Source organism: Bicyclus anynana, chromosome 7 (assembly GCF_947172395.1).
Source record: "Bicyclus anynana chromosome 7, ilBicAnyn1.1, whole genome shotgun sequence".
In the NCBI taxonomy this organism is placed as follows: Eukaryota; Metazoa; Arthropoda; class Insecta; order Lepidoptera; family Nymphalidae; genus Bicyclus; species Bicyclus anynana.
Window position 1 is genome coordinate 11083956 of NC_069089.1, and position 27643 is coordinate 11111598.

At 38.3% G+C, this 27643-nt stretch overlaps 2 protein-coding genes across 8 annotated transcripts in view; one reads left to right on the top strand and one right to left on the bottom strand.

Moving 5' to 3' along the window:
* On the top strand, nucleotides 1-17845 carry LOC112055816 (E3 ubiquitin-protein ligase siah-1-like). Of its 4 annotated transcripts, none has more exons than XM_052882355.1 (12): nucleotides 1-338; nucleotides 1073-1153; nucleotides 2579-2744; nucleotides 3396-3520; nucleotides 4892-4987; nucleotides 6350-6651; nucleotides 7131-7209; nucleotides 8319-8383; nucleotides 9329-9496; nucleotides 9854-10024; nucleotides 11282-11485; nucleotides 12170-17845. In XM_052882355.1, the coding sequence occupies exons 1-12, from the start codon at nucleotides 275-277 to the stop codon at nucleotides 12416-12418; spliced, it is 1770 nt and encodes a 589-aa protein (XP_052738315.1). In that variant the 5' UTR covers nucleotides 1-274; the 3' UTR covers nucleotides 12419-17845. The 4 variants fall into 4 exon arrangements, with proteins under 4 accessions (XP_052738315.1, XP_052738318.1, XP_052738317.1 ...); XM_052882358.1 differs by having other exon boundaries at nucleotides 8367-8383; XM_052882357.1 differs by having other exon boundaries at nucleotides 2582-2744.
* LOC112055813 (importin-13) overlaps nucleotides 17846-27643 on the bottom strand; it is a 25748-nt gene continuing 15950 nt past the window's right edge. The window contains exons 15-17 of one of the 4 annotated variants that reach the window (XM_024096028.2): nucleotides 21787-21924; nucleotides 20866-21052; nucleotides 17846-19528 (exon numbers count right to left, since the gene is read on the bottom strand). In XM_024096028.2, coding sequence (XP_023951796.1) covers nucleotides 19408-19528; nucleotides 20866-21052; nucleotides 21787-21924 — 446 coding nt within the window. In that variant the 3' untranslated portion in view covers nucleotides 17846-19407. Of the gene's footprint in view, nucleotides 19529-20865; nucleotides 21053-21786; nucleotides 21925-27643 lie in introns of those variants that run through there. The other 3 variants (XM_024096039.2, XM_052882354.1, XM_052882353.1) reach the window with 3 other exon arrangements.

Sequence of the window (27643 nt, forward strand, 5' to 3'; positions counted from 1 at the left end):
GTCAATTTTTATTCAGCGTTTGTGTTTGTGATTTTTATTGACTATTTTCTTTGCCTAAAATGAGAAATATTGATAATTTGCTGGTTTGGTAGTGTTTTCTTCAGTGTATTTTTTCTGATTGTTATGGAAATATTTATAATATAGTATAGTGTGATCTGTCTTGTTCAATTAACATTCTGGGCGTTAAGAGAGCCTTCTCTTTAGCGGTCTGTGTTTCATGTCGCCAAGCTCAATATAGCTCAATTTAAACGTAATAAAGCTACCTATATTAAAAATGGGGGATAGTCGAGAAGCCATTAAAAAAGCTTTTGGACTTCCAGAATATCCATGGAGTTCCGGTAAGGGTTTCTATTAGCTAAAAGTGCAATTTATTGTTTCAAAAATACTTTGGTAAACGCCTTTACTTGACGCACAATATGTATTGTACGTAACTAATTTTTTTTCAAAAGATTTTATACTACCCTACATCTTCTATAAATGCAAAACTTGAGCTAGAGAACTGAAAGTATTTGTGTAGTTTAGCTGTTGTTTTTGGTATTTACTAGTACTACTTTATTGTATCAGTAAGTACATGAATAGATTTCTACATATGGTATGACTTTAAAGACAACATAACATAACATAATATACTTGAGTTTTTTATTGATTTACTGCCTGTTAATTTGTAAAGATTATACTACAGCCTTTCTTGAGGAATACTGTTTACCAACAAATAAATTAGAAATGAAGGTAGAAAATGCATGTCATTTCATAACTTATTTATTTTAAATTATGTATGGTTTGTTTATAAAATGTTATATAAAATTTATAAACCATATCTAATTGTTCTAAGCTTATTAATCAAATTTATTTTCATTATTTTATGAACAAGTTATTTACAATTATTATTAGGTGTGAAATGACTACTGAGTTATACCCTCATTTTGAATTTCTTTGTTGGTAGTGGAACAGTACTCATTAAGAACGGCTGTAGTATAGTTTCTATTTGCTCTATCTTGGTGTGTACTCCATCTTGTTTTAATTTACTCTGGTCTTATGCTCATATTATAATATTGTGTTTTATTTTATTTAGATGATGAAGATATCATTATAACACCTGATAATGCAACAAGCAGAAGACAAGCTGACAGTTCGGAGTTTCCAGACGACAGTGGTAAAACTGATTAAGTTTCATAAATAAAAAATTCAAAATAGTTTAATTTCTCTCGCACCTACTTCTACAGCATCCAGACTAACTACATAGCCATTTTTAGTTAGTTCATTTGTTAGGTCATAATATTTATTCACTTTTATATTGTGGTCCTTCAGAATGTTAATCTCTTATGGCACATAAAGCTCTACAAGTACTATTTGCTTAGTTTGTTTGGACAAAAGGAAAATGTCTGGTCTAGATCTTGAATCTGCTGGGATTTTATAATGTTTCTTATACATATTGTTTAGGTTATAATTTACCCCCGTATTCCTGTGGGAACAGGAAAAACACGGGTGAAGCCTCGCGGCGAATACTAGTTAAGATATAAATTTCTAGCCACATTACACCTAAACAAAAATAATAGTTTTAAATTTTAATTTACTTGTTCTTAACTAATGACAATAAATTTAAATGAAAAGTGGGTAAGCTTAGAACATTATCTATATACAGTAAATATCTTTTGACTTTTAACATTTAATATAAAAATAATACATCATTTTAGATATATATTTGTTTTTAATAAACATTTCACATTGTTTTTTGCTTTAGTATAAATGCTGCTATTATATAGGCTTCTAGGATCATTCATCTTAAAGTTTCATTATGTGAAGGTCTAGATGCAGCACATATGACTTACTATTTTGAACCTGTTGTGATTGCCTCATTCTGAAATTGCCCCCGAATACTTATCAATACTAATATTAAAAAGAGGAAAAATTTGATTGTTTGTTTGCATTGAATAGGTTCTGAAACTACTGAACCGATTTGAAAAATTATTTCACTGTTGGGCAGGTATTGTGATACAGGCTATATTTTATCCCCATATTCCTATAGAAATGGGAACCACAACGGTTAAACTGTGCGGCGTCTACTAGTCTTATTATATAGGCTAACTTTACCTTTGTATTAAGATTGTTTGTAGTGATACTACTACTAGTTTTCAGGAGGGAGACTACTCAGTCATTTATGGTTTGATTGCATTCCAAACATTCCCAATTTATTTCTCATCCTTCATCATCATCAGTCTATTGTACCTACTCATAGCACATCACATCATAAAAGAAAAGAAAGCAATTCACATGATCTGTATTTGTATTCACTTAACCAATGTTTCCCAAAGTAGTAATGTGAAGATGGTTTGATGGAAAAAGCCCAGGAAAGAGGAAGAATGGTTTAAAAAATACTAACTTTTATGTGAACATAGTAGCAGGATTCATAGGAGGAATGCATAGCTCTTTTCTGCATTTTATAAAGTGTTCCTTACCATAAAGTGTCATATCACATTTATGTGGCCTATGACAATGTGAAAATGACAATGTGAAAGTCTGCAAAATAAAGCCTAGTTCAAAGTCGAAGAATCACAGATTATACTATTTACTGCATCAGCAGGTGTGCGGCCATCCACCTCTGGACAATCTCGCCGCAGAATGGGACGTGTGGAACGTGACTTTTATTGGTCTTTGCTTGATAATCCTACGAGAGCATCTGGCCCTTCAGCTGTGCCAGGACGATCAACAGCATCAGTCCAAACAGTTATGCCAGGAACTTCACGGTAATACAACTATTAGTAAAGTTCTTCAATATATTTCTTAGCTGACTAACATTATCTTATTTTAGTAAATCTGTCACTTTCATTCATGGCATTTATTTTGAACATATATTTGTTTAAAAACCATAATTATTTTATAATTTTTACCGAAGATGCACAGTATATAGACAGCATTACAGTTAAAATCTGTTATAACAACATCAAAGGTTTTGATGTAACAAAATATTTTTTAAGAAGTGGTATTATTAAATGAGTACCTATGATAAATAAAAATCCGTAGGTATTAATAGGAAGAATATATTCATGTATGATTTTAAATTGTTAACTAAACAACATGTTTTGGTATGTCTTGTGTACAGATAAGTAACAAACTTACAGAAAGTACAGGTCCTGCAAATTAACTTGACATCTGGCTCAAATGATGTTCGTACTGTGTTTGTTTGGTCGTGCTTGATAGCAGGTGTCAAGCCAATGCACACAAGTTATAGATGTGTATTGAATGAAATATTATTATAATGTAAACAATGATAATATTGAAGCTTTTTTTTTTATTCTTTATAAGTTAGCCCTTGACTACAATCTCACCTGATGGTAAGTGATGATGCAGTCTAAGATGGAAGCGGGCTAACTTAAGCTTTGTCACTTTGCTTTCAGTTCTCTAGAACCAAGAGAGAGTATAGATCTAACAAGCCCATTGTCAAACCTGCAACGCATCCTTGCTATCAAGAGATTACCACGCGGTCAGCCCAGCTCCAGAAACTGCATGTTTCCATTTCAACGTAAGTTCACTGCATATGTCCATTTCAAGTACTAAGTTTGTAGTGGAAGTGGAAGAGTCTTGTAGTTTTCAAAAAAGATCTGGTTATTAGTAATGTTAAAATATTAGCTTTTAAAACTAAATTTTTTACCACTTAAAAGCCACGTTATTTGTGAGTGTCATTGAGATGCTATATTTTATCCCTGTATTCTCACGGCAACGGGAATTACGCGAGAGAAACTGCGGGGGACGACTAGTTTGTAGGTTATAAAAATGGTTGCTTAAAGGGATTCTGAGTTTTTTAAATCATACTAATATTATAAAGGCGAAAGTTTGTGTGTAAGTGAGTGAGTATGTTTGTTCCTCCTTTACGCTGCGGCTACTGATGTGATTTGGCTGAAATTGGAAATGGAAATAGATTTCACTCTGCATTAACACTGCTTCTCATCCCGGAAAAAACCATGGTTCACGTGTGATTTTTGAAAAATTGAATTCCACGCGGACGTCGTCGCGGGTGTCCGCTAGGTGTATATAAATTAAGAGTATGCTAATAGTAAAGCAATTTTGTAAAAGTAACAGGGTATCTGCGATCATTACTTTCGGAGCTACAGGGATTTAAAGGGTCAGATTTGCGGTGCGGTGTAATACGCCCATACAAAATGGTACGAACTAATGACGTCGTAGGTATATAATGATCGTTAAATTTTGTATGGGCGTTCAAACAAAATTACAAATATCTTTGTTATTTGTGCGCTTATGTTTATAGTTCACATATTAAAAAATGTCACATTTAATGTAAAGAAGCTAAAACTGTATGAACTTTCATCTAATTACGCTAAAAAAATTTTAATAGATTTTTAAATTTTATAATCTCATTTATTCTGCAAATATCCAGACAATCTTTGCTTTATATGTATAAATTAGTTAACATTGACCTTATTTACCCGAATGTCTAATAAAAATCAATATATTCAAACCTAGTCATCATCCCCACTCTAGTGCATGTTATAAACAATATAACATATGAAGAATCTTATTAGTATAGCCATGAGTAGTTTTGCGCAAAAGAAAACAATTTGTTAATAAATACTTACCTAATAGTATTACTTAATGCAAGGGGCTAAAAATACCTATCATATAGGTATTTTTAGGGCACGTGCCGTAAGACGAGGACCCTAAATAGAAACCGAGTTATAATGGATTTAGCTCCGCATGTTACACTCCGCATTTTGTAGGGTATTTGAGTAAATGCGTCCTGACTTATGGCAACAGATTGAAAATAATTAATTATTTTCTTTTTCTTCTATCTCTAAATTCTCACTAGGACAACAATTAATGTTGCGAAATATGTAACGGTCACAATGAATTTCTTTTACCTACGTGCTTTTTTCAGTGCTGTCAAATTTAGGAAACATCTCGCGAAGGAGCTCTGACTCGAGTTCGCCCATGAATGTGCAGCCGAGCTCGCCGACCGACGATGAGCCTTTAGGTATGGTTTTCCCAACATGAATTGCGGCCAGTGGCGGAGTGAGTAGTGACACTGCTTTCTATATCCAATATTTGTGTGATGAGCATATATAAATATATATATGAATTTATGATAAAATCTAAATGGGTAATAAACCCATAACACATGCTACGCTTACTTCCGGGCTACATAGTGTGTATTCTTTTAAGTATATGTTTTTATTATTATTATTATTATTATTATTAATTAATTCATATACTCCTAAATACCTAATATGTTTGTTTTGTTTAACAATTGCTTTTGATTAGTAAAGTTTTCGGAGACGTTCTATTACTATTCAGAATCACTCAGTCAGCGTTGCCAGACGTCCCGATTTTAAATAAAAATGAAATGTCCCGCGCGAGACAGGCCAGTCCCGCTTTTTGGGAATAACTCGACTAAAACGAATAAGAGTCAACTATTTAACGATAGGGTAAATCCGATTTAAAATATCATATTATTTTTATTAAAATACAAATCCTATGGATATTTTTACTACCTGTTGTCACATAATTTGTATTCAAATAAAAAGACTTTTGATTATATACGTTTTTTACGATGTCCCGTTTTCGACGAAAGAATCCCGCTTTTTCCACAATAACTTCCTAAATCCCGATTTGGCAAAAAAAATCTAGTAACGCTGCTCTAAGTTGAGGCCGTCAATACTCAATCTTAAGCTTAGCTTAGTATGTAGTCAAACGATCACGAAATTTCACATCATGTCAGGGGTACAGAAACGTACCTATAACACCATTCATCGTGAAAAGTACTGTTGCCAACAGATAGAAAGAAAACTTCTACAAAAATCGCTGGGAACTGCAGAAAATATGGTGCGAAATTAAGGATCAAACCATTACTACCCAACTGTTTATATTCTCAGTTGTGTTTATATATTTGTCAGAGACAGGCTGAAATATTAATATATATATATATATATATATATATATATATATATATATATATATATATATAAATGAAAGCCTAACAAGTCTCCCTACAAGAATGTAACCAAATAAAATCTCGAGTGGCAGAGAATAACTTCGAGCATTGACCGAGGCTTGTGACTCTGGGTGCAGGTTTTTTTTTTATTCTTTACGAGTTAGCCCTTTACTACAATCTCACCTGATGCAATCTAAAATGGAAACGGGATAACTTGTTAGGGGAAAGATGAAAATCCACACTTTCGGTTTCTACACGGCATCGTACCGGAACGCTAAATCGCTTAGTGGTAACTGGTAACTAGCCACGGCCGAAGCCTGCCGCCAGCCAGACCTGGACCAATTAAACAAATCATAAACGGCCCAGCCGGGGATCGAAAAACTTTACGACATATTTTTGTTGTAGTGAGGTACACCGCACTGCCACGTATTAGTGTGACCAGGAGCTCTAGTCAGGAAAATAGAAACGCTTTAGCGGGAAATTCAGAAAATAGAAACGATTCCGCAAACTCCCTGGAGGGAAGAAATCCTATGGTAGTGAACACCTCGACCGGTAGAGTGGCCATAGCAGCGAACGTCCCGCCGGAGGGAGCGCCTCATGCAGAGGTCAGGCAGGAGTTGGTCATGGAGATAGACGGGGATGACAACCAGCCAGATGACAATGTCTTAGGCCAAGCTCAAGCCAGTGGGGCAGAAGAAGAAACCGAGGTAACTTTCTTAACTAAATAACACATGCACCAATGGTGAAAAAAATTTCGGCAGAGTAGTATTTGAGTTCACCATTATCCTACTGGTAGAGCCGTAATACCCCAGTGGATATGACCTCTGCCTCTGATTCCAGAGGGTGTGGGTTCAAATCCGGTCTGGGGCATGCACCTCCAACTTTTCAGTTGTGTGCATTTTAAGAAATAAAATATCACGTGTCTCTAACGGTGAAGGAAAACATCGTGAGGAAACGAACTTAATTCTCTGCATATGTAAAGTCTGCCAATCCGCATTGGGCCAGCGTGGTGGACTATTGGACTAACCCCTCTCATTCTGAGAGGAGACACGAGTTCAGCAGTGAGCCGAATATGGGTTGATAATGATGATGATTATCCTACTAAATAAATCCTTATAAACGCGAAAGTTTGTATATTTTTTTTCTATAAAATATTAGTGTAGATAAGTAACATATTTTACATTAGGAACCGGAACTGGCAGAGGATGCCACTACCGCTTCACTAGCCACGTCACTTGCTCAGGGAACTAAAAGAAAAAGAGAAGGTATGCAAACGTTATGCATTTTACATTTTAGCTACCTAATTATTTATGTGAACTATATGGGCAAATAGTTCGAAGAGCCGATGGACGTAGGGGTTACTCGTTTTTATACATTTCATTTTTTACTCCCTTTTATTCTTCTTATAATAACCATTATCCATTTATTATTTCTCCACCAAACAGGATCTAATAACCCTTTAGGAATCAATAGAAATTTAGATAAAATTCCTTTTCATCCATTTTTTTCATTTAAAGATTTAATCGGATTTATTATTTTAATTTTTATTTTAACTTTATTAACTCTGGACGTTGGGGTCTAAAGTGCTGGAATGGCGACCCCGCACTAGAAAGCGCAGTGTTGGTCGATTCCCCACCTGGCGGACTGACGACATCAAGCGAGTCGCAGGGAGTCGCTGGATGCAGGCGGCTCAGTATCGTGATGTTTGGAAGTCCCTACAAAAGTCCTATGTCCTGCAGTGGACGTCCATCGGCTGATATGATGATGATGATGATGATTTATGTGAAGTAAATTTACTTACGTTTAAACTTAAATAAATAAATAAACGGAACTTTTATAGGATCACTTTGTAGTCAGTCTGTCTGTATATTCGTCTGGCTGTCACCCTTTATCTTATGTGTTGTGACATGTCCTGATGGCTTCTGATGTGCCGCATACAAAATGTATGATACCGTTTCTGTTCTGATGCGTCACAACACGACACGTCAGACAAATATAAATGCGGCTTAACTCTCTTTTTGCTTAGAAGTGGCTTTTGAATTAGAATGTATTTATTATTATTTTTTGAGCTTGATTCTAATAGGGTAGTTGACTCATATCAAATTTAAAAAATAATAAATTAAATATAAATATGTATTTAATAATATATAAACAATATTAATGTCGGTACCTACATGGGATTAAGGATCCGAAAAATATCGATATTCATTAATTAAATTTTTCCATAAGTCAAAAACGCTTTTATTAATTAATTATATCAATATATTTCAGACCCTCCTTCCATTCTATACGAAATTAATATTATTTACATTAAATTTGATACAAGTCAACTACCCTATTACTGTTATTACAAATACGAGTGATTGGACTTTAGTTACAGCTACTGATGGAAGTGTTACAGCTGCTGATGATGTGTTTACAGCTCAGGATCTCAATCGGGTCAGTAAAATAGTTTTATGTTCTCTATAACCAGCAATTTGTGAGCTAATATGAAACAGTATTTACTGGTTTCATACATAATACTCGTTTCAGCAGTGGCGTGGACTTTATTGATGCACTGATATCCTGATAATTCAATACGTACCTCTGAGAACCGAAGGCACTGCTTTTAATGCAGTAGGTATTGTCACTGTCCACTGCACCAATCAGAAATTAATAGCATGTGTGTGCGTTTGTATGAAAATGTGTGTGTGTGTGTGTGTCGTGAGTGCGAAAGATGTGTGAGTTAAATTTTACCACTCCGCACTCAGTACAAAAAAGAAAAACCGATTTATTTTGATACTCATCTATACTTATAATAATCTGTCGGTCAATTCTGTACATGAAATATATTTCCAAAATAACTACCAGGGGGTGATTAGTGATCGATGCTGATGCCAAAAATGCAATCTGTAAAATTTTTGTCTGTCTGTCTGTATGCTAAAGAAACAAAAACTACTCTACGGATTTTAACGAAACTTGGTACAATTATACTTTTCATCACGCTACGATCAATAGGAGCAAAGCAGTGAAGAAAAATGTTGGAAAAACGGGAGAAGTTACTTCATTTTTACAGCGATACTACTGTAAGGGCTGGATTAAAAAGGTCTAAGGGCGGACCTAAAAAGCGTCAATTAGATCTGCCGTAATTCCCATATACGTACGTTTCAATCCGGACCGTTCTAAGAAATTAATATATTACGAAATTAATATATGACTTGATATTTTTTTTAATAAAAAAATAATAGACTTGCTTTAATTACAATTAATAAAAATTAATAAATAGAAAGCGTCGTATCGGACTTCACAAAGGATTAGGATGTAAGAGAAAAGTTTCTACGTTTGTCGTAACATTTACAGTAAAGACGGTAGAAGTCGAGATAAATGTGTGTTGTTTGTACGCAGAGCTTGCTGCAACTGCTGGAGTGCCCAGTGTGCCTGGAATGGATGGAGCCGCCCATGGCGCAGTGTCGCCGTGGGCACTTGGTCTGCTTGCGCTGCCGTACACGGCTCGCCTCCTGCCCCGTGTGCCGCACCGCCTTCAGCTCCGTGCGTAACCGCGCCATGGAGGGGGTGAGTGGACGGAGCCGCCCATGGCGCAGTGTCGCCGTGGGCACTTGGTGTGCTTGCGCTGCCGTACACGGCTCGCCTCCTGCCCCGTGTGCCGCACCGCCTTCAGCTCCGTGCGCAACCGCGCCATGGAGGGGGTGAGTGGACGTAGCCGCCCATGGTGCTGTGTTTTTTATGGCGCAATTGGTGTGCGTGCGCTGCCGATTACACTTTTTATAACACAGCCACCAGCCTACTCCCCAAGGCAAGCGAGCGTGGGAGGAGAAGTTTTAATTCCAAAACAATAAAGAAACTAAAATGAATATGCTATAAACTATAAACATAACACACATAACAATATAGCTATAAACTAAATGGTAGGTGGCGGACATACTGCGCTACCCGTGCCGGCACGGCTGCGGGCGCGAGACGCGGCTGCGCCAGCGCGGCGCGCACGAGGCGAGCTGCACCGCGCGCCGCTACCGCTGCCCCGCCGCCACTTGCGCGCGCCAAGAGCCCATGCCGCTCACTGACCTGCCGCAGCACTTCCAGGTCAGCGTCACACTGCAACACTCAGACCAATTATAGAAGGACCTGTATCGCACTCATAGTCACGAACAAAATTGTCTGTCATTTTCTGAGGAAAACGAGCTTAGATTTGGTATATATCTTATACTAAACTAGAGGTTTTTGGTCGTTTTTTACACAACTCAATTACACAAAAAGGTATTTTTACGGAGCTCTTTAACCGACGAACACGATTACAACTATTTTACATCGATTCTATATAGACAGTTTTTATAATCGCACATTATACAATAATTGGTCTGAGCTGCAACACGACCAAGCCTCCCTCCTAATGCCGCAGCAACAATGCTCGTCGCGCTGCTGCTCAGGCTGCCGTTGCCATATCTGACCGCACACACTGCTTTACTCGTGTGTTGGAAATAGTCTGGGACGGATATGACGTCGCACGATCTCGTGTTGACTTGTGCCGACGCTAGGTGGCGTGACTTGTTTCGTAAAGCGTGGGGAGTTCGAGAGGGGTACCGATCGGTTGGCGGGAACGACCTGCGATATAAGGCGTTCGTCGTGCTGTCGGATTCAGTATACTCGTGGCGTTCGAGCTGTCCAAATTTCTTGTTGTGTATTTCTTTATGGGTTACTGGGATAGACGGGGAGAGTGAGCGGAAAACGGGAGTGTAGGTAAACTATCAAGGGCGATCTTAATCCTACACACAACGTTCACAAGTGCCTGACTTCACTCAAGGTCATTCTAGGGTGTTATTTTGGTTACAGTTTTATTTGTTAATTGAGTTGTTGACTGACAAATATTGTGAATCATAACGTTTGTTCGATATTTATTTTCTTATTTTTGTAATTCACTTCTGAGTTTGCTAAAATGAATATAATACAAAAAATGGCTAGTTGACACTTTTTAAACGGTCTTAAATTTTTCATTATCGTTCTACTAGATTGAAAATAAATTATCACATTTTTTTGACAAAACGCTATCGGTCATGTCATGACGTCACGTAAACCCGTAAATACTAAAAAACCGAATGATAACATGACTGAGAGAAGCACAAAATTAGATATGTTTGTCTGGATGGTTTATAAAGTACTTAAAACATACTTTATAAATCTTATACTTCGTCTAAAAGGACAGACAATTTGTCTCTTGTTTTGTAAGTGGACTCGTCAACATCGTGAAGTTATGGGAAATACTCCCGAGCACCCTGTATAGGCTTACTTCGGGAAGAAATGACGATGTGTTCACTGTCATATGTTTATTTATTTGTAACGCAGACGTGCCACCAGTCGATCCTGAAGGTGGGTAGCCGCCACCAGTTCTCGATACGCATGAACTTGGACCAGCACGACGACTGGCTGATCATGGTGGGCCGCGACCTGTTCTTCATGCGCGTGGACGTCAGCGTCCGCACGCTGGGCATCGTGGTGCACGTTGCGTACATCGGGCCCAAATGCAACGCCAATCTCTTCACCTACGAGGTTCGTTTGTTACTCTTCTCTATGCCTCCTTTAGAGATAAGATTAAAAAAAAACACGACTGAAGTAAAACTTCATTCAATAATAAAAGAACAAAGCGCCATTTATGATCCTCTGTCATAACTGCATTGCAACAGTTTTATGAAGTATACATTAACATAAAATTGAAAATTTTAAAAAACTCCCGAAGGTCATGTAATTATTAATCACACTCTCCATCAAGTCATCAACATTCAATATCTCGTTGATATCGATAGTCTTGCCACTACGATTACGTATTTTAAAATGCACGGATAGATGAAGGCGTGTGTTACATGGATAGTCGGTATTATTTGAATTACTTTGCATGAAAACATAAAAAGCTTTTTTTTTTTAAAAAATTAGTTATAGCCTCGAAGTTATGGGAAATATTCCCGAGCACCCTGCTTTGCATCTGGTTTTTTTTTTATTCTTTACAAGTTAGCCCATGACTACAATCTCACCTGATGGTAAGTGATGATGCAATCTAGGATGGAAGCGGGCTAACTTGTTAGGAGGAGGATGAAAATCCACACTCCTTTCGGTTTCTACACAACATTGTACCGGAACGCTAAATCGCTTGGCGGTACGTCTTTGTCGGTATGGTGGTAACTAGCCACGGCCGAAGCCTCCCACCAGCCAAATTAAAAAGATCCGTTGTGTGGCAAGGTGTCGGTGTGCGGGCTGCACAACGAGCGCAAGCTAGTGTACACGCGCGAGACGCACAGCGACCTGGAGAGCACGTCGCTCAACGTCAACCGGCAGGACTGCTTCCACCTGACGCTGGACCAGGCGCTCAACTTCCTGCGCTACAAGAACCGCCACTGCGAGCCCGACAAGCTCCTCGAGTTCTCCGTCGAGATCTCGAAGATCGACCCCCCCGCGCAGAACGAGACCCCCTGCGACCTGGACTCCTGATTGGGGTGTGTGGTGTACGTGAGCGAGGGCCGCGTCGTGAGGTGCTCCACCTACCCGCTCTCGGAGGCGCCTCCCATGGACTGATGCGGTGAGCTGTACTGCTGGTTGCGTGTCTCAGTTCAAAATGATCATGAGCCACTACATCGAGATTTTTCATTTTTGCGATTGTAAATCATTTATAAGGTCATTTCACATCAAGTGTCAGTGGCTTTTTTGTTTTTGCCGTCAACATGCTTAACTCTACGAAATGAAGTTTGCTTTTTTTTTTTTCATTCTTTACAAGTAGCCATTGACTACAATCTCTCCTGATGGTAAGTGATGATGCAATCTAAAATGGAAGCGGGCTAACTAATTAGGATGAGGATGAAAATCCACACCCCTTTCAGTTTCTACACGACATCGTATAGGAACGCTATATCGTTTGGCGGTACGCCTCTGTCGGTAGGCTGGTAACTAGCCACGAGCGTAGCCTCTATCCATACAGACCTGGGCCAGTTAAGAAAAGCTCAATCGGCCCAGCCGGGGATCGAACCCAAGACCACCGTCTTGTAAATCCACCGAAAAATTTTAATTACCACTTGTCACCATCACTGCTATAGTAATGTTACTTGATAAATCACCCTTTTAAAGGCTTCCACTGAAAACCAACGCTGCGGCTTATGTAATGCTGAGTGGGAGACCTTTATTTGATCAGTGCTATTTTTTATTATCTGTAATTTCTTTTTTTTTTGTAGCAAAACTTAGTTTAAAGTATTATTGACCGAATATACCATTCTTTCTTTCATTTAATTGGAATGACCTTGATCGCAAGAATAAAAAATCACTGCCATATGACGTAGTGATTTATGTTTTGGAATTTTACACCGAGATATTTACTCTGCTGACTTTTATAAGCTTTACATTGTTTCTCTTATGATATACAACTTTTAACTATGATCTCGTTAAACATTCGGCAGTTGCCCTCAAGTTTCTAGCCAGAGGTGTGTGTTAAAGGACTAGCTACCCTAGCCATAAATATTATTAAAGGTTTTGTCATCTAATCGATATTATAACAGCCATATACATTAATTTCTGTCTGTTGCTCTCCATACTGGAACTGTACTGCTATTCTGTTATAATGCTTTTATAATTTAACAGTGTGAGACTCGTCTCTATCTCTTTCCGTCTATCATGTGCTAGACAGAAATAGATAGAGATCTATATATAAAAGAGAAAGGTCTTCACGAAATATCGAAAACTGCTTCATGTACAAAGTTGAAATTTGGCAGGGTGGTAGATTTTACTTAGTAGACGTCAGCTATGAACCGAATTTGCGAGATTTTAAGATCGGACGAAGTCGTGGGCGTCCACTAGTTGAGTTATAAAAACATTGTTACAGAATAACTTCTGATCTATTGACTTATGTTTTTCGCTTCGTCGATTTCAATCGTTTCCTGCTGCTGCTAATTTTTCACTGTATGTACATACCCATTTTCATAACCCTGTGCACGCCAGTGGTTTAATATTAATCTCATGTGAACTGTATGTATTAGGTTTGATGGTTATATGATTGTAACTTATGTAAGTATAATTTGCACACGAGCTTCAAAAATTCTGATATGAAAGTCACAAGAACAAAGTTTGAAAGTCTTGATCTATATTATAAATGCGAAAGTAAGTATGTCTGTATGTCTGTCTGTCTGTTACCTTTTCACGGCCATACCGCTTAACCTTTTTGGATGAAATTTAGTATAGAGATAAATTGGACTTTGGAGCAGAACATACTACATGGGCTACTTTTTATCCCGGAAAATTCCAAGGTTTCCGCGGGATTTGTAAAAAATACAATTTCACGCAAACGAAGTCGCGGGTGTCTACTAGTATGTAATATATGGCAGAAGGAGTGCAATATGTAGGTATAATGTAAATAGTTACCAACCATGATGAATGAAATTTATTGGAACTTCTGAAAATGTAGATCGCAATATACTCGTATTATTAGGTACTAGCGGACGCCCGCGACTTTGTCGGCCCATAGACCTCTTTAATCCAGCCCTTACAGTAGTATTGTTGTAAAAATGGAGTAACTTCTCCCATTTTCCCAACTTTTCCCTTCACTGCTCTGCTCCTATTGGTCGTAGCGTGATGAAAAGTATACTATAACCTGCCCAGGAGTATGAAGAATAATTGTACCAAGTTACGTTAAAATCCGTCGAGTACTTTTTGTTTCTATAACAGACAGACAGGCAGACAAAAATATCACTAATCACCCCCTGATAGTTTTTTGGAAATATATTCATGTACAGAGTTGACCTCTACAGATTTCTTGTAAGTATAGATTTTATAAATATTGTTAAGGAGTTTTATAGTTAATTATTTGGTGTGGATGGAGAAGACTAAAATAAGTTTTTGGTTAATATATTTTTTCATTTAATTACTATATCAAAGAAAAAACCAAGAACATAAAAAAAGGTTTATTAGTGAGATTTAAATAATATACTATTTACGAAAAACACAAAGCATTGTACAAATTTCAAAACAGAAAAACATTTTGTTTTGTTTATCAAATAATTGTAGATATATTTTAGTTCTTATGTGATTTGTTCCTATATTATAGTCATTACAATGGAAAAATTCCAAACACTTTGTTGTTTTCTATGATTTGTTAACATTGTAAAGTATTTAGGAGTTTTTAAAAGACTGTATTTTTATAAATGTAAAAGGAAAAGTTAATTTATTTATATTTAGATAAACTTTCTATGTATTCATGCTGATATTTGTATCTACCGTGAAAAACTCGGCAGATAAATATTTTTAAACTAAGGCACAAGCTGACCGCATTGCAAAAATCGCGTACAATAACCAAACAAGATTATTACGATAAATCCCACATATAATTTAATGTATTTTTTTTACTGTGGGAGTAAAAAGTTACAGGTCAACAAAAAAGCTTATAACAGCTAGTAACAGCTTTAATTTTATGAATTGTTCAAAACGGCGACTTTTATTTGATGACCATGTGGCGCAGTGGTAAATATTCTGTACTAAAGGTCGTAGATTCGATTCTCACAACTGAATAATATGACAATACTCACAATAATGCGACCCTTATTATCGTATAGTCCTTATTATATTTTTTCAATAGGTATACTTTTCATACTTTGGTGTCTGTTGTCCTTACTCCTTTGTATATGAGTATGTAATAATTTAAGAAATATAATTAGCAACAGTATATTATATATCCAACCTAAATAGTGAACACAGTTCATCTAATATTAAATGTAAGTTTAAGTAATACATTATTTGTGTTGTATTGATGTCTATTGTAATCCTAATATTTTAAATACTGAGGGTATTGTTTATCTGGGACAAAATAATATAAAGTTTCTTTACAAAGTTAGTATTAACTATAGATAGCTGAATATGTGTAAAAACACATGACATTTGTCATAATTAGTAGTGCTCATTTTAAAAATTGCCTGAACTGATCTCACTATGTCATGTAATTAACATTAAAAAATACATTTTAAAGCTATTTATGACATATGTCATTTGTCATTTGTTCTTATATTTTCCACATAGCGATGTCTGTCTACAGGCAGACAGGCAATACCATCCCATTCCATCTTGTCCCAAATAAATAATCCTGTTGTAGATATAAGCATTACTCGTATAGGTGTCATGTTAGAAGAATAGATAGCTGACTGTCGAATATAAAGGAATTTATATTGTTTTCAGAATTCAATATTTTTAAAAAACTTTTAGCGATAAAGTCAAACACCAAGTCAATAAAACCTAAACGGGTTTTGGGGAAAATCTTGTTTTATTTTCATTGATTTGCTTCATTTTAGAGATTAATAGGGATGATGACAGTTTTTTAAATTTTATATAAATTAAGAGTATGCTAATTGTAGAGCAATTTTGTAAAAGGAACATGGTATCTGCGATCATTACTTTCGGAGCTACAGGGATTTAAAGGGTCAGATTTGCGGCGCTGCCGCGGATCCCTGAAAAACGCCCCATACAAAATGGCACGAACTAATGACGTAGTAGGTAATTGAATGATCGTTAGATTTGTATGGGCGTTCAAACAAAATTACTAATATATTTGTTATTTGTGCGTTTATGTTTATAGTTCAAATTATAAAAAAAATGTCACATTTAATGTAAGGAAGCTAAAACTGTATGAATTTTCATCTAATTACGATAAAATATTTTTAATAGATTTTAAAAATTTAATAGATTTTTAATAGTTTTATTGTCGCACAAAAAGCATGATATGAGTTAGGACCGATTGACGGACAATAATGGACCATGGATTATATTTCGCCCTATTAGGGCAAATTATTTGATTAAAAAAATATTCAAGGACTGTGTATATGCCGTGATGAAAAATACCCAAACTTCATTCATTCGGATGTAACTGAAATTTTTTCAGTTACATCCGGCTCAAATATTTAGACAGTCAGCAATCATTTTAATGTACTATATAATTTATTGTCGTGGGTAATTGAGATTTATAATTGATGTTCTTGATTGTGTGTTAGCATTTACTATTAATAGGTACCTATCCCTTTTTTACATTCCATCTATACAAACAAAATGCTTTTTATTCAATGATCTTTTTAAAAGTTAAATAGTACGCCTTCATTTTTGTTTTAAATATAAATGTTTATACATAGCAATAAAGGTAAGCGCACAAGACGTTGACGTCACAGCCACCACTTTTCATTATGTATACTATACTCACCAGTGACGTAGATGGCCTTGGAGGGGCGTACTTGCCCTGTATCATAATTAGTTGGGAGGCCTAATAGATGAGCGGCAAATCCCGAAAATCTCTTTACCAGTTTTTCATGTTTCTTTCCCCGGGAAGCACCGGATTATGAGATTGTGGATTGAATTTTACTAATTTTTGCTTTCACACTTAAGGGGTTCCGTATCATTAGTACGCCTGATACAGCGGTAGCTACGACCCTGATACTTACGCAAGCAGGACATTTAAGCGATTCCACAGAATTTTTTCATTTATTTATTTGAAATTCTTGTTGCACATTGTAGTATAAAACAGAAATACTTACAAAAAAGAGAAACTTCAAACTACGAATAGCATGCAAAGGCCGCCTTATCGCTAAAGCGATCTTTCCCAGACAACTGTTATTTGTATTTTCTCACTATTTTTTACAAAATGTTTCAACCCTTGTCCAAAATGCCAACAATTCTGACTACACATTCATAGACTGTTTTTTATTTTTGTCTAAAAATTCTAATTTCGGAATGAATGTACGACGTTGCCCATCGTGTTGTGCGTAAACCTTTATTCCTATATTATCTTCCACAGTGTATAGTTTGTTTTTCAGGTAAAACTCTCATCACTGTGTCTGTATTTGTTGTCTAAAAGATTACGCCGAGTTGTATTGTATCAAATAAAACGTACACAAAATATTATATGTCATGGTTTTATTTTTTATCTTTACATGGTAGAAGTTCATGGTAATTTACACAAATGAAATGTGATGACTTATCTATATCTTTTACCTACATAAATAGACTTAATAAAATACACTTACAAATTATATTTATATACTAATTTAAAAAAAAAACAGTTATCTTTATAACATGTGTTTTTTAATTACAACAACAAGAAGAAATATTTACAATATATACGAGTATCTATAACTGAGTGTTATAGCTTCGTCGCTACAAATGCAATGAGATGTTTTAAGTCCGGTTGCTCAAATATTACGTTTTTGACAAGTCGTGATCGAATGGACGATGTAACTTTGAACTGGCGGGATTTTTTTTTTAATATATTTTATTAACCTAAGTAACGAGTAATAACATTAAAATGTAATAGTAATTATGCCAATTTACAATAAATGTATTAATTTTGGGCTAAAATTATTAACGATTAGCAGACCCGGTCAAGCTTCGCCTTTTCCTACTCCCACCCTAACCCTATCACAACTCTAAAAAAAAAATTTAAAACCATCCCCATATTTTCAAGGAATATTATAAAAAAATAATTAGCCAAATCAGCCGTTCTTGAGATTTGAGCTTATCAACACATTTCATACATAAATTTTTTACATTATAGATTAATTAATTAAGAAATATAAAAACAATACGAATTAGCCGGTGTCAGAAACGCAATTTCTGAGCGACTGGACTCTAATTCCCATTGAGACACTAAGGATTTTTACCTACACAATAATAAATTATTAACACAGTCATATTTAGGATTCAAGAGCGACTAAAGCCTTTTGACCCACTCAGATAAAATCAGTTTTCGACTTAATGCCAGTATTTGCAAATAAAACACCACTTGATAGCAAAGCATTGTCTTGCTGCAGCCAATTGGGTAGTTGATTCATATCAAATTTAATGTAAATAATATTAATTTCGTGTAGAACATGGAATAAGGGTCCGGAATATATCGATATCAATTAATAAAAGTTAAGGATTTAATTTAAAAATCACGTATTTTTTCAAATTTTCCAAATGTCTAAAACACTGTCGTCCATTTTGTGACGTCACTAACACACTAACGTCGAACTAATTGTTACCTAATATTTTTGTTGAACGCTCCATTTGTATGGGATTTATTGTAGTGAAGTAATGAAACAGTTGAAATATATACTGTCATGGCCGTTTAGGCGTTTTACAGGCGTTTTAGACCGTATTGTCAAAAACATACTAAAAAACTAAAATATTCAAAAATATTTTAGTTTTCTAGTTAAAAAAATATTGTTGCTTAGACATTTTTAATTATTTTTCCTTAAAATATAATTATGGGAAATACTCCCGAGCAACCTATAGAATTCGTCTGATTTCACCCGTTCTGACATCATTGACTTACAACTTTCCTCTACTTCATTCAATTTCAAATCGAAAAACTCTCATGAATTTTCTTTAAGTCTCAAATGCATTTAATGTTTTTTTATGTCGTCCAAAACTGATTTTCCTGTGTGAGAAAAGGCGAAAACAAAGTATTATACTAGTAGTCATATTTAGGCTATCATCTGTCTGGACGCTATCGCCTGTCGCGCGTATTCGGTTCCGATAAGTCCGCGGCACACCAGTGAGAATTCTTGTACGCTTTCAAGCAACCGCCGCTTGCTGCTCTTTTCTCTGTGGAAGATGGTGAACATTCAACAAGTGTTTTATATTAGAAACAATGGTGTGTGAGAATAAAAATGGAAAAGCTAACGTTTCAATAACGGTAGCTTTAAAAAAAGTGCATGCATTGAATTAATGTCGATTCTACTTCTAAATGCTGATCCAGCATTTAGAAGTAGAATCGACATTAATTCTGATAACACAGATTTCAAAAAAGTTCATGACGCTGCGTTTAGCTTTACACTAATGATATTAAGGTTCAAAATGGCGACATAATCTTCTATACCGCACATGATTCGTCACAGCTGTTACTAAAGTTCATTACGATCCTGACGATGACATATAGACCGACAATGCTTCCGAGGTAACACAACAACGACGGGGGGAAGATCTGCGAGGGTATGAAGTCGTACGCTACCCCCCGCGCGGACCATCGGTAGTGGTACGAACGAATTTGCCAAGCTATACAAAACGTCTTCGCCGGCGAATACTAGGTCCCCGACTGACTTCACCCGGACGAGGGTTTTTAAGCCGGCGATCTCGGGGACGCTTGGACTGATACACTCAGGTAAAACCACCCCTCCAGAATGGCCTTCTAAGCCGAGGTCTCAGAGGATAGGCCCTTAAAGTAGCATTCCGATCTTGGCGACCGCAACAGGGTCGCAAGCCGCAAGCAATTTATATGGAGCACTAAACAAAAGTGGTCGTGCGACGCGGCCTCTGACTTTGTTTAGTGCTCCATATAAATTTATACTAAGCAGTGGGTCGCGTGGTCGCCAAGAACGGAATCTTAAGTACCTACTAGGCTACCTTTAGAGAGTGACTTCTCGTTTCGCCCACATCTGCTTCTGCTTTCGGGTCGCATCAAGCGATGCTTCTGCACTCACTCGAAACCCTCCGCTGAGGTCGCATTAAGGAGCCTACAGCACTTCTTCCTCCTTGCGTCGTATTCCTCGTATTACTGAGGGTCGTGACCCCTATCACAAGCTTGCTTCTTCGCGATGTCGCGCCATTTGGCTCGGCTTTTCGCGACTTGCAGAGCCTCGTGTACTTTGGTGTTGAGAGTGGCGTGGATTTGGTCGGACCAACGCATCGGGCTACGTCCTCGAGGTCTCATTCATTCCACTTTGCCAGTGATCACTAGTTTTTCTTAGTTATCTCTTTCTCTCCTGGCAATGTGGCCGAAGTACTCGAGGATCCTTTAAAGACAAGTGGTAGGCAGCCTCTTCGAGATGTTTAGTTGTTTTAGCACCGATACATTGGTTCTATGTGCTGTCCACGGAATACAGTCCTACAGCACTTACACAATCAGAAAAAAAATATCGCTACAGCGCCACCGAGCACGTTACCTGAGTACGGCCGTAATGAACTTCTGTTTGTGCGCGTCGGTCGCGTGCTGCGTGGGGAAGTCTGCGTGCGCGAGCGAGTCGCGCAGCCACGCCGCCAGCCCGCCCGCGCCGTCTTCCCACTGCGCACGGTTCAGCGCCAGCAGCAACTCCGCCAGCGGGTCCATCTGGTTGCGAGGTGTTGCTCCTCCTATGTAAAATAAACTGGTATAAATTACAAATGTACATATATTAAGCTTTTAATTGTAATTATAATTCAAATTATATATAAATTTGAAAAAATTATAAGTTATGTATAAATTCGATTATATAAGCTACCTTATAAAATCGCAATATAATACTAAGTTTTTAATTATACTTGTACTGCAGCTTAAAATATTGTAATCTTCGTTCGTGAAGAGATGAAGAGATGGTGGTTGTAACACAAAATCTTTTAAAGATTTTAGCACAACCGTCGTTTCAACCTATTCTGTATAAAAAATGTTTATTGCTCAATAAATCATTTATGTGTGATTTTACACGTTCAAAAACGAGACCACATTGACGTCATCATAATCAACCCATATTTTTTTTTAAGTTAGCCCTTGACCATCTCATCAAGGTAAGTGGTGATGCAATCTAAGGTGGAAGCGGGCTAACTTGTTAGAAGGAGGATGAAAAAACGCCCATACAAATCTAACGATCATTATGCACCTACGTCGTCATTAAATCGTAGGTACCATTTTGTATGGGGCGTTTTTCAGGGATCCGCGACAGCGCCGCAAATCTGACCCTTTAAATCCCTGTAGGATTAACACACAGGCTACTTTTTATTTCAGAAAAATCCATGGTTCCCGGGGGATTTGTGAAAAACTAAATTCCACGCGGTTAAGTCGCGGGCGTCCGCTAGTATATCCCTATTGGTGTGAGTTAGCGGTGACTCACCGATGCAGCGCAGCACGGTGTGCGTGAGCGCGGGCGCGGACGCCTGCAGCGCGAGCGGCCGCCGGTGCGCCAGCGCGCCCAGCCAGCCGCACGCCGCGCCCGCCGCGCCCGCCTCCCACAGCCGCACGCAATTGCACGCTGGCCAACGACATTTCATACTAAAGACATTGTTCGCGAGCTCAGACCAATTATTGTATTGGACCTGCCTCGCTACTTTTCTGACAATGTATATGATCAACGATCTAATGCGATTATAAAAACTGTCTTTATAGAATCGATTTTAAATAGTTGTAATTGTGTTCGTCGATTAAAGAGCTCCACAAATATGTTTTTGTGAAGTTGAATGGTGTAAAAAACGGGCAAAAACTTCTAGTTTAGTATAAGATATATACCAAATCGAAGCTCGTTTTCCTCAGAAAATGACAGACAATTATGCTCGTGACTATGAGCGTGACAGGTCCTTCTATAATTGGTCTGAGTTCGCGAGCTATTTTCATATTCGCGAACTGGTGTACGGAGAGGACACAAAAAGGCGCTGTAACTCCCAACACGTCAAAAGAGAATACACGTCGACTTTCAACGCGAACAAAGAAAATCTTTACAACGTGTACAAAATCTAACACCTTAAGAATTAGTCAAAGTATTTATTACTAGCGGACGCCCGCGACTTCGTCCGCGTAAATTACGATGTCAACTTTACTACTACCCCTACCCTACCCTACCCCTACCATACCACTACCCCAACCCTACCCTACCACTACATCTACCCTACCCCTACCCTACCCCTACCCCCCACCCTACCCCTACCCTACCCCAAACCTACTCCTACCTTACCCCTACCTTACCTACACCCTACCCCCATCCTACCCCTACCCTCCCCGTACCCTATCCTTTCCTACCCCTATCACACCCGTACCCCTATCTCACGCCTATCCTACCCCTACCCTACCACTTCCCTATCCTACCCGTACCTCTACCCTACCACTACCCTACCTCTACCCCTACCCTAAACCCGGCCCTAAACCTACCCTACCCCTACACTACCCCTACGCTTCCCTACCCGTACCCTGTAACTTCTCTATCTTACTCCTACCCTTAGCAAAATCGGTCCAGTCCTTCGAGAGTAGTGGTATGACCAAGAGAAACAGAGACTTCTATGCTAATAATATAAAGAGGTAAAGTTCGTGTGGACTACTGGACCGATTTGGAAAATTGTTTTACCAATAGAAAGCTACGTTATTTGCGAGTGTCATAGGCTATGTTTGATCCCCATATTCACATAGGAACGGGAACTACGTAAATGAAAGCGCCGGGCGTCATATAGCGGAATTTCTGCGTCTTTTAGAAATTTTGTATTATCTCCGAAACTATTTAAGTAATTAACATACTGTAAAGGGCAAATCTTATCTCCATAATATCCTTGTGATTATTAAATAATTTATTTTAATAAGGATTAAAGTTTAGTTGTATAAATAATGACGTAAACCTAAGTATATGAAATTAATAATTTTTAAAACACAAAAGGTACTATATCTGCTAATATATAGAAGATAGATATATGGTGTCGCGGACTTTTTTGTAGAACTTTTAAAGATACATAAAGTCTCCATACATTAATTTCAATTTTACACAATAGGTAGGGCAGCGCATGCGAATAAGTCTGTTTAAGAGGATTTTCAGTCCGACCTGTATGACAAAAACAGTGATAACTCGGCTAATATATATGATACCAATATAAAATATAGCCTGTAGCACTCCCCGATAATGTAGCATTCTACTGGTGAAAGAATTTTTAAAATCGGACCAGTAGTTCCGAAGATTACCCCATTTCAAAAATGTGACAAACTTACAAACTTACAAACTTTACCTCTTTATAATATTAGTATAGATATTTAATGTTACGAATTTGTGGAAAACAAAATAGACCAGTTACAGCAAAAGTATAGGTAGTATTTTCTTATGTACGAACGTACAGACTTGTTATGTGCCTACAAAATCACCGCAAAAAGTGAGCTGAATTTACTAAAGCTACTGCACTGAATAATGCCCATAGTTAGCATTATAAGAAAGCTCAGAGTCACACAGCGGGCGATGGAACGAGCAATGTTAGGAGTTTCTCTGCGTGATCAAATCAGAAATGAGGAGATCCGCAGAAGAACCAAAGTCACTGACATAGCTCAATTGCGAAGCTGAAGCGGCAATTGGTCGGGGCACATAGTTCGAAGAGCCGATGGACGTTGGGGTCCCAAAGTGCTGGAATGGCGACCCCGCACTAGAAAGCGAAGTGTTGGTCGACCTGCAGTGGACGTCCATCAGCTGATAGGGATTCGCTGGATGCAGGTGGCTCAGTATCGTGATGTTTGGAAGTCCCTACAAAAGGCCTATGTCCACCAGTGTACGTCCATCGGCTGATATGATGATGATGACTCCACTAAAAAGTAAGCTACTCTACTGAACGCATGCATGCACAATTATTTTGTATTTCATTCCATTATATATTTATTTATATACGAGTACAGTTTTTAAGGTTCCTAAACACAACTATACATTGTTTATGTATATTTAGGTATTTTTTTTTAAATAACTTTCGTTGTTTACTATGCGACTCAATTAGATGCGGTCAATAGGGTAGTTGAGTCGTATCAAAATTTAATTTTAAATATCACGTATTTTTTCAAATTTACCTAACGTCAAAAACGCTGCGTCCGTTTTGTGACGTTACCAACATAAACGTCGAATTAATTAATTGTTAATTAATCTTTTTGTCCAACGCTCAATTTGTATGAGAATAGTTATAGTGACGTCATGAAACAGTTGAAATATATATACGGTATAGCGCATCACTATAATCGTTTCCCAACACTATTAACCGCGGCGCCCGCGCGCCGCGCATAGGCATAGTTAGTCGTCCACAACATTGAATAGCGAACGGACGCGCTCCTATCGAGTGCGCTATTTACGTAAATCTATGTAACAACCCCAGTTATTTTATTTGTAAACCATTAGTACTTTAATAAACTGTATGAATAGTGTACGTGTTTGGCAATAGTAGTCCCTATAAATGGCAGCCCAACTCGAGGCCTGAACGTGTAAACAAAGACTTTTAGTGTGTACCTAAAACTTTATTCATTAAATAGAACTTCAAACAAGATTAAGGAACTTTCAAATTTCTGTGTGTCGTCTTAAATTGGTTAATCTGTGTGTGTCTGTGTGTTTAGTATACAAATTGAACTCAAGTACTCGTAAGTCAGTCTATTTTATACATAAAAATTGTGAACTACGGACTTATGAGGTACGTACCTATTCATACGTACTTAGTGGTATGAAAGAACTTTTAAATCTGGGTTTACGTTATTAGTTGTGTTAAACACTCGTTTTGAACTGTGGGGTGTACTTACCTAACTACGAGTGCAAACGTGTTCGAACCTGTTGTCGTTCCAGAACGCAGTGTAGGGTGACCACGAACTTTTGAGTTGTTTTAGGATTTCGTGTTTTGTATCCGTGGTTAAAAACAATGCCGCGAACACGGAGTCACGTCAACGGGAGGGTTGATGACGCGCGATCGGGACTCGAAAGGTCATCTTCTGTCGAGTCCATCGCCGAGGCTGGCGTGTCGCATGCCAGTAGGGATGTGCCGCAAGCTGCATTCGACGCACCACCATCGCCTGGTGGGTGCGCGTCGTCATCGCCGGCGCCCATTATGATGACTGACCAACAACTACAAATGATACTTCAGCACGTGGCGCGTGCTCAGAGTGTGAGCGTGCCTTCGCCGACACCTACGACTTCGGGGAATTTTACCAAGTGTACATCACGTTTTGATGGCTCAAAAACCAGTGACGTGTTATCGTTTCTAGACTCGATCGAGATATTTAAAGACTGTGTGGCAATGGATGACAAGATCGCTGTACGCGGATTGCCGATGCTCCTGACCGGCATCGCAGCGACGTGGTGGCAAGGAGTCAAACAGACAGTGACCTCATGGGAAGAGGCAGTTCAGCTTCTAAAACAGACATTTGGGCCTCGTCTCCCACCTCACCGTATATACAGGGAACTATTTAAGCAAGAGCAACGGGAAGAGTCCACGGACATATACATATGCAAAGCGCGCGCTCTTCTAGCACAGTTACCCAGTGATATGCTAAGTGAAGAGGTACAGCTCGATATGGTGTATGGACTATTGCATAGGCGCATTCGGGAAAAAGTGGCCCGTAGCTCTTTCACCAGCTTCATGGAACTGGTCAGGGAAGCGAGACGCATTGAAGACCTATTCGATGAGAGTCGACGTCCAGAATTCAGAGGGCATGCCAAAGAGGTGCCGCAGGAGTTGACTTCGAAAGTTCCTTTGTCATCAGAAACTTCATCACCGCCAGCAAATCGCAAAAAGACAAATGAAAAGTGCTTTTATTGCAAGAAGTTTGGACACCATAAGGATTCTTGCCTTCGGTTAAAGAAGAAAGAGGAAACCAAGACGGTGGAAGGATTTCGTCCAAATAACAGTACAGCATCGATTACCTGTTTTGGTTGCGGCGCTCCAGGAGTGATAAGATCGAACTGCGTAGTCTGCAAAGAGGGACGTGCGGCGTCCACACCTTCGTCTTCCACAGTTTCGTCCTCCACTTCGGCGTTTCAGTCAATGACTATCGATACTGTGTGTTGTCTTAATCCGCGAATGAGGCCAATTTTCGATATAGAAATTTTTGATAAAGTAGGTACCGCGATATTAGATACCGGAGCGAAACAATCCGTGGCCAGTATCAGCTTAACGAGACATTTGCGCGCAAACGGACAAGTTTTTGGTTCTGTAAAAGCCAATTTAAAGTTCGCTGACGGATCAACACGTGTAGAAACCGTGGAGACAGCTTATGTAAACGTGATATTACAGGGAGTTTCCGTCAAAACTTTATTTGTAGTTTTACCTGACGCTCAGGATTCGTTGTTAGGTATGAACTTCGTCCGAGACACTGGCTTGGCAGTAAATTTTGTTACAAATCGGTATACTTTGTGCGAAACGGGAGGTAATGTTGAATATGACCTACGGTATGAAATCGAAAACCGGGACATAGTTAGCTCCACAATTGGTCTCCGTGAGTGTGAGGGTACATTTCTTTCGCCTAATAACAGGGAAGACTTGGCTTCGCTGCTTAAAGCTAATGAGGATATTTTCAGTGTAGGGGGAGACCCTACTCCTTTTGCTGTCCACCGAATTAACACTGGCGATGCAGCGCCCATATCTACGCCACCCTATCGGGTGACGCCGGGGAAAAGAAAGATAGTTCGAAACGAAATTGATCCGGGAAAAGATATTTGGAAAGGAACGACGGATAAGGGCCGTCGTAACGGACCTAATTATGAGGAAGGTGATCTGGTCCTCGTCGATAGCCAACCGGTCAGAAAAAAGAATAAAGGTCTCGCTCAGAAATTTGCTTCTCGACGAGAGGGTCCGTATCGAATTGGGAAAGCATTGTCCCCAACTGCCTATGAGGTGCTGGGTAAGAATGATGTGGTAAAAGGAAAGTACCACGCAAGCCTTCTTACACCATATGAGGGTAGTGAGCCAATTGTGGAATGCAGAAAACGGGGTAGACCCAGAAAATCTAAAACTAAGCCAGGGTTCTCGGACTAAGTCCAGTGTATAGCAGTTCCAAGTCACCTCCGGGCCGTAGTTGTGACTTGGAGGGGGAGGTTATAGCGCATCACTATAATCGTTTCCCAACACTATTAACCGCGGCGCCCGCGCGCCGCGCATAGGCATAGTTAGTCGTCCACAACATTGAATAGCGAACGGACGCGCTCCTATCGAGTGCGCTATTTACGTAAATCTATGTAACAACCCCAGTTATTTTATTTGTAAACC

What these genes read in the sequence shown, in the direction of transcription:
- LOC112055816 (XM_052882355.1), top strand. Translation starts at nt 275, where the DNA reads ATGGGGGATAGTCGAGAAGCCATTAAAAAAGCTTTTGGACTTCCAGAA. An exon ending in GTTATGCCAGGAACTTCACG is followed by an intron (nt 2,745 to 3,395) that starts GTAATACAACTA and finishes CTTTGCTTTCAG; the next exon opens with TTCTCTAGAACCAAGAGAGA. An exon ending in GGGCAGAAGAAGAAACCGAG is followed by an intron (nt 6,652 to 7,130) that starts GTAACTTTCTTA and finishes ATTTTACATTAG; the next exon opens with GAACCGGAACTGGCAGAGGA.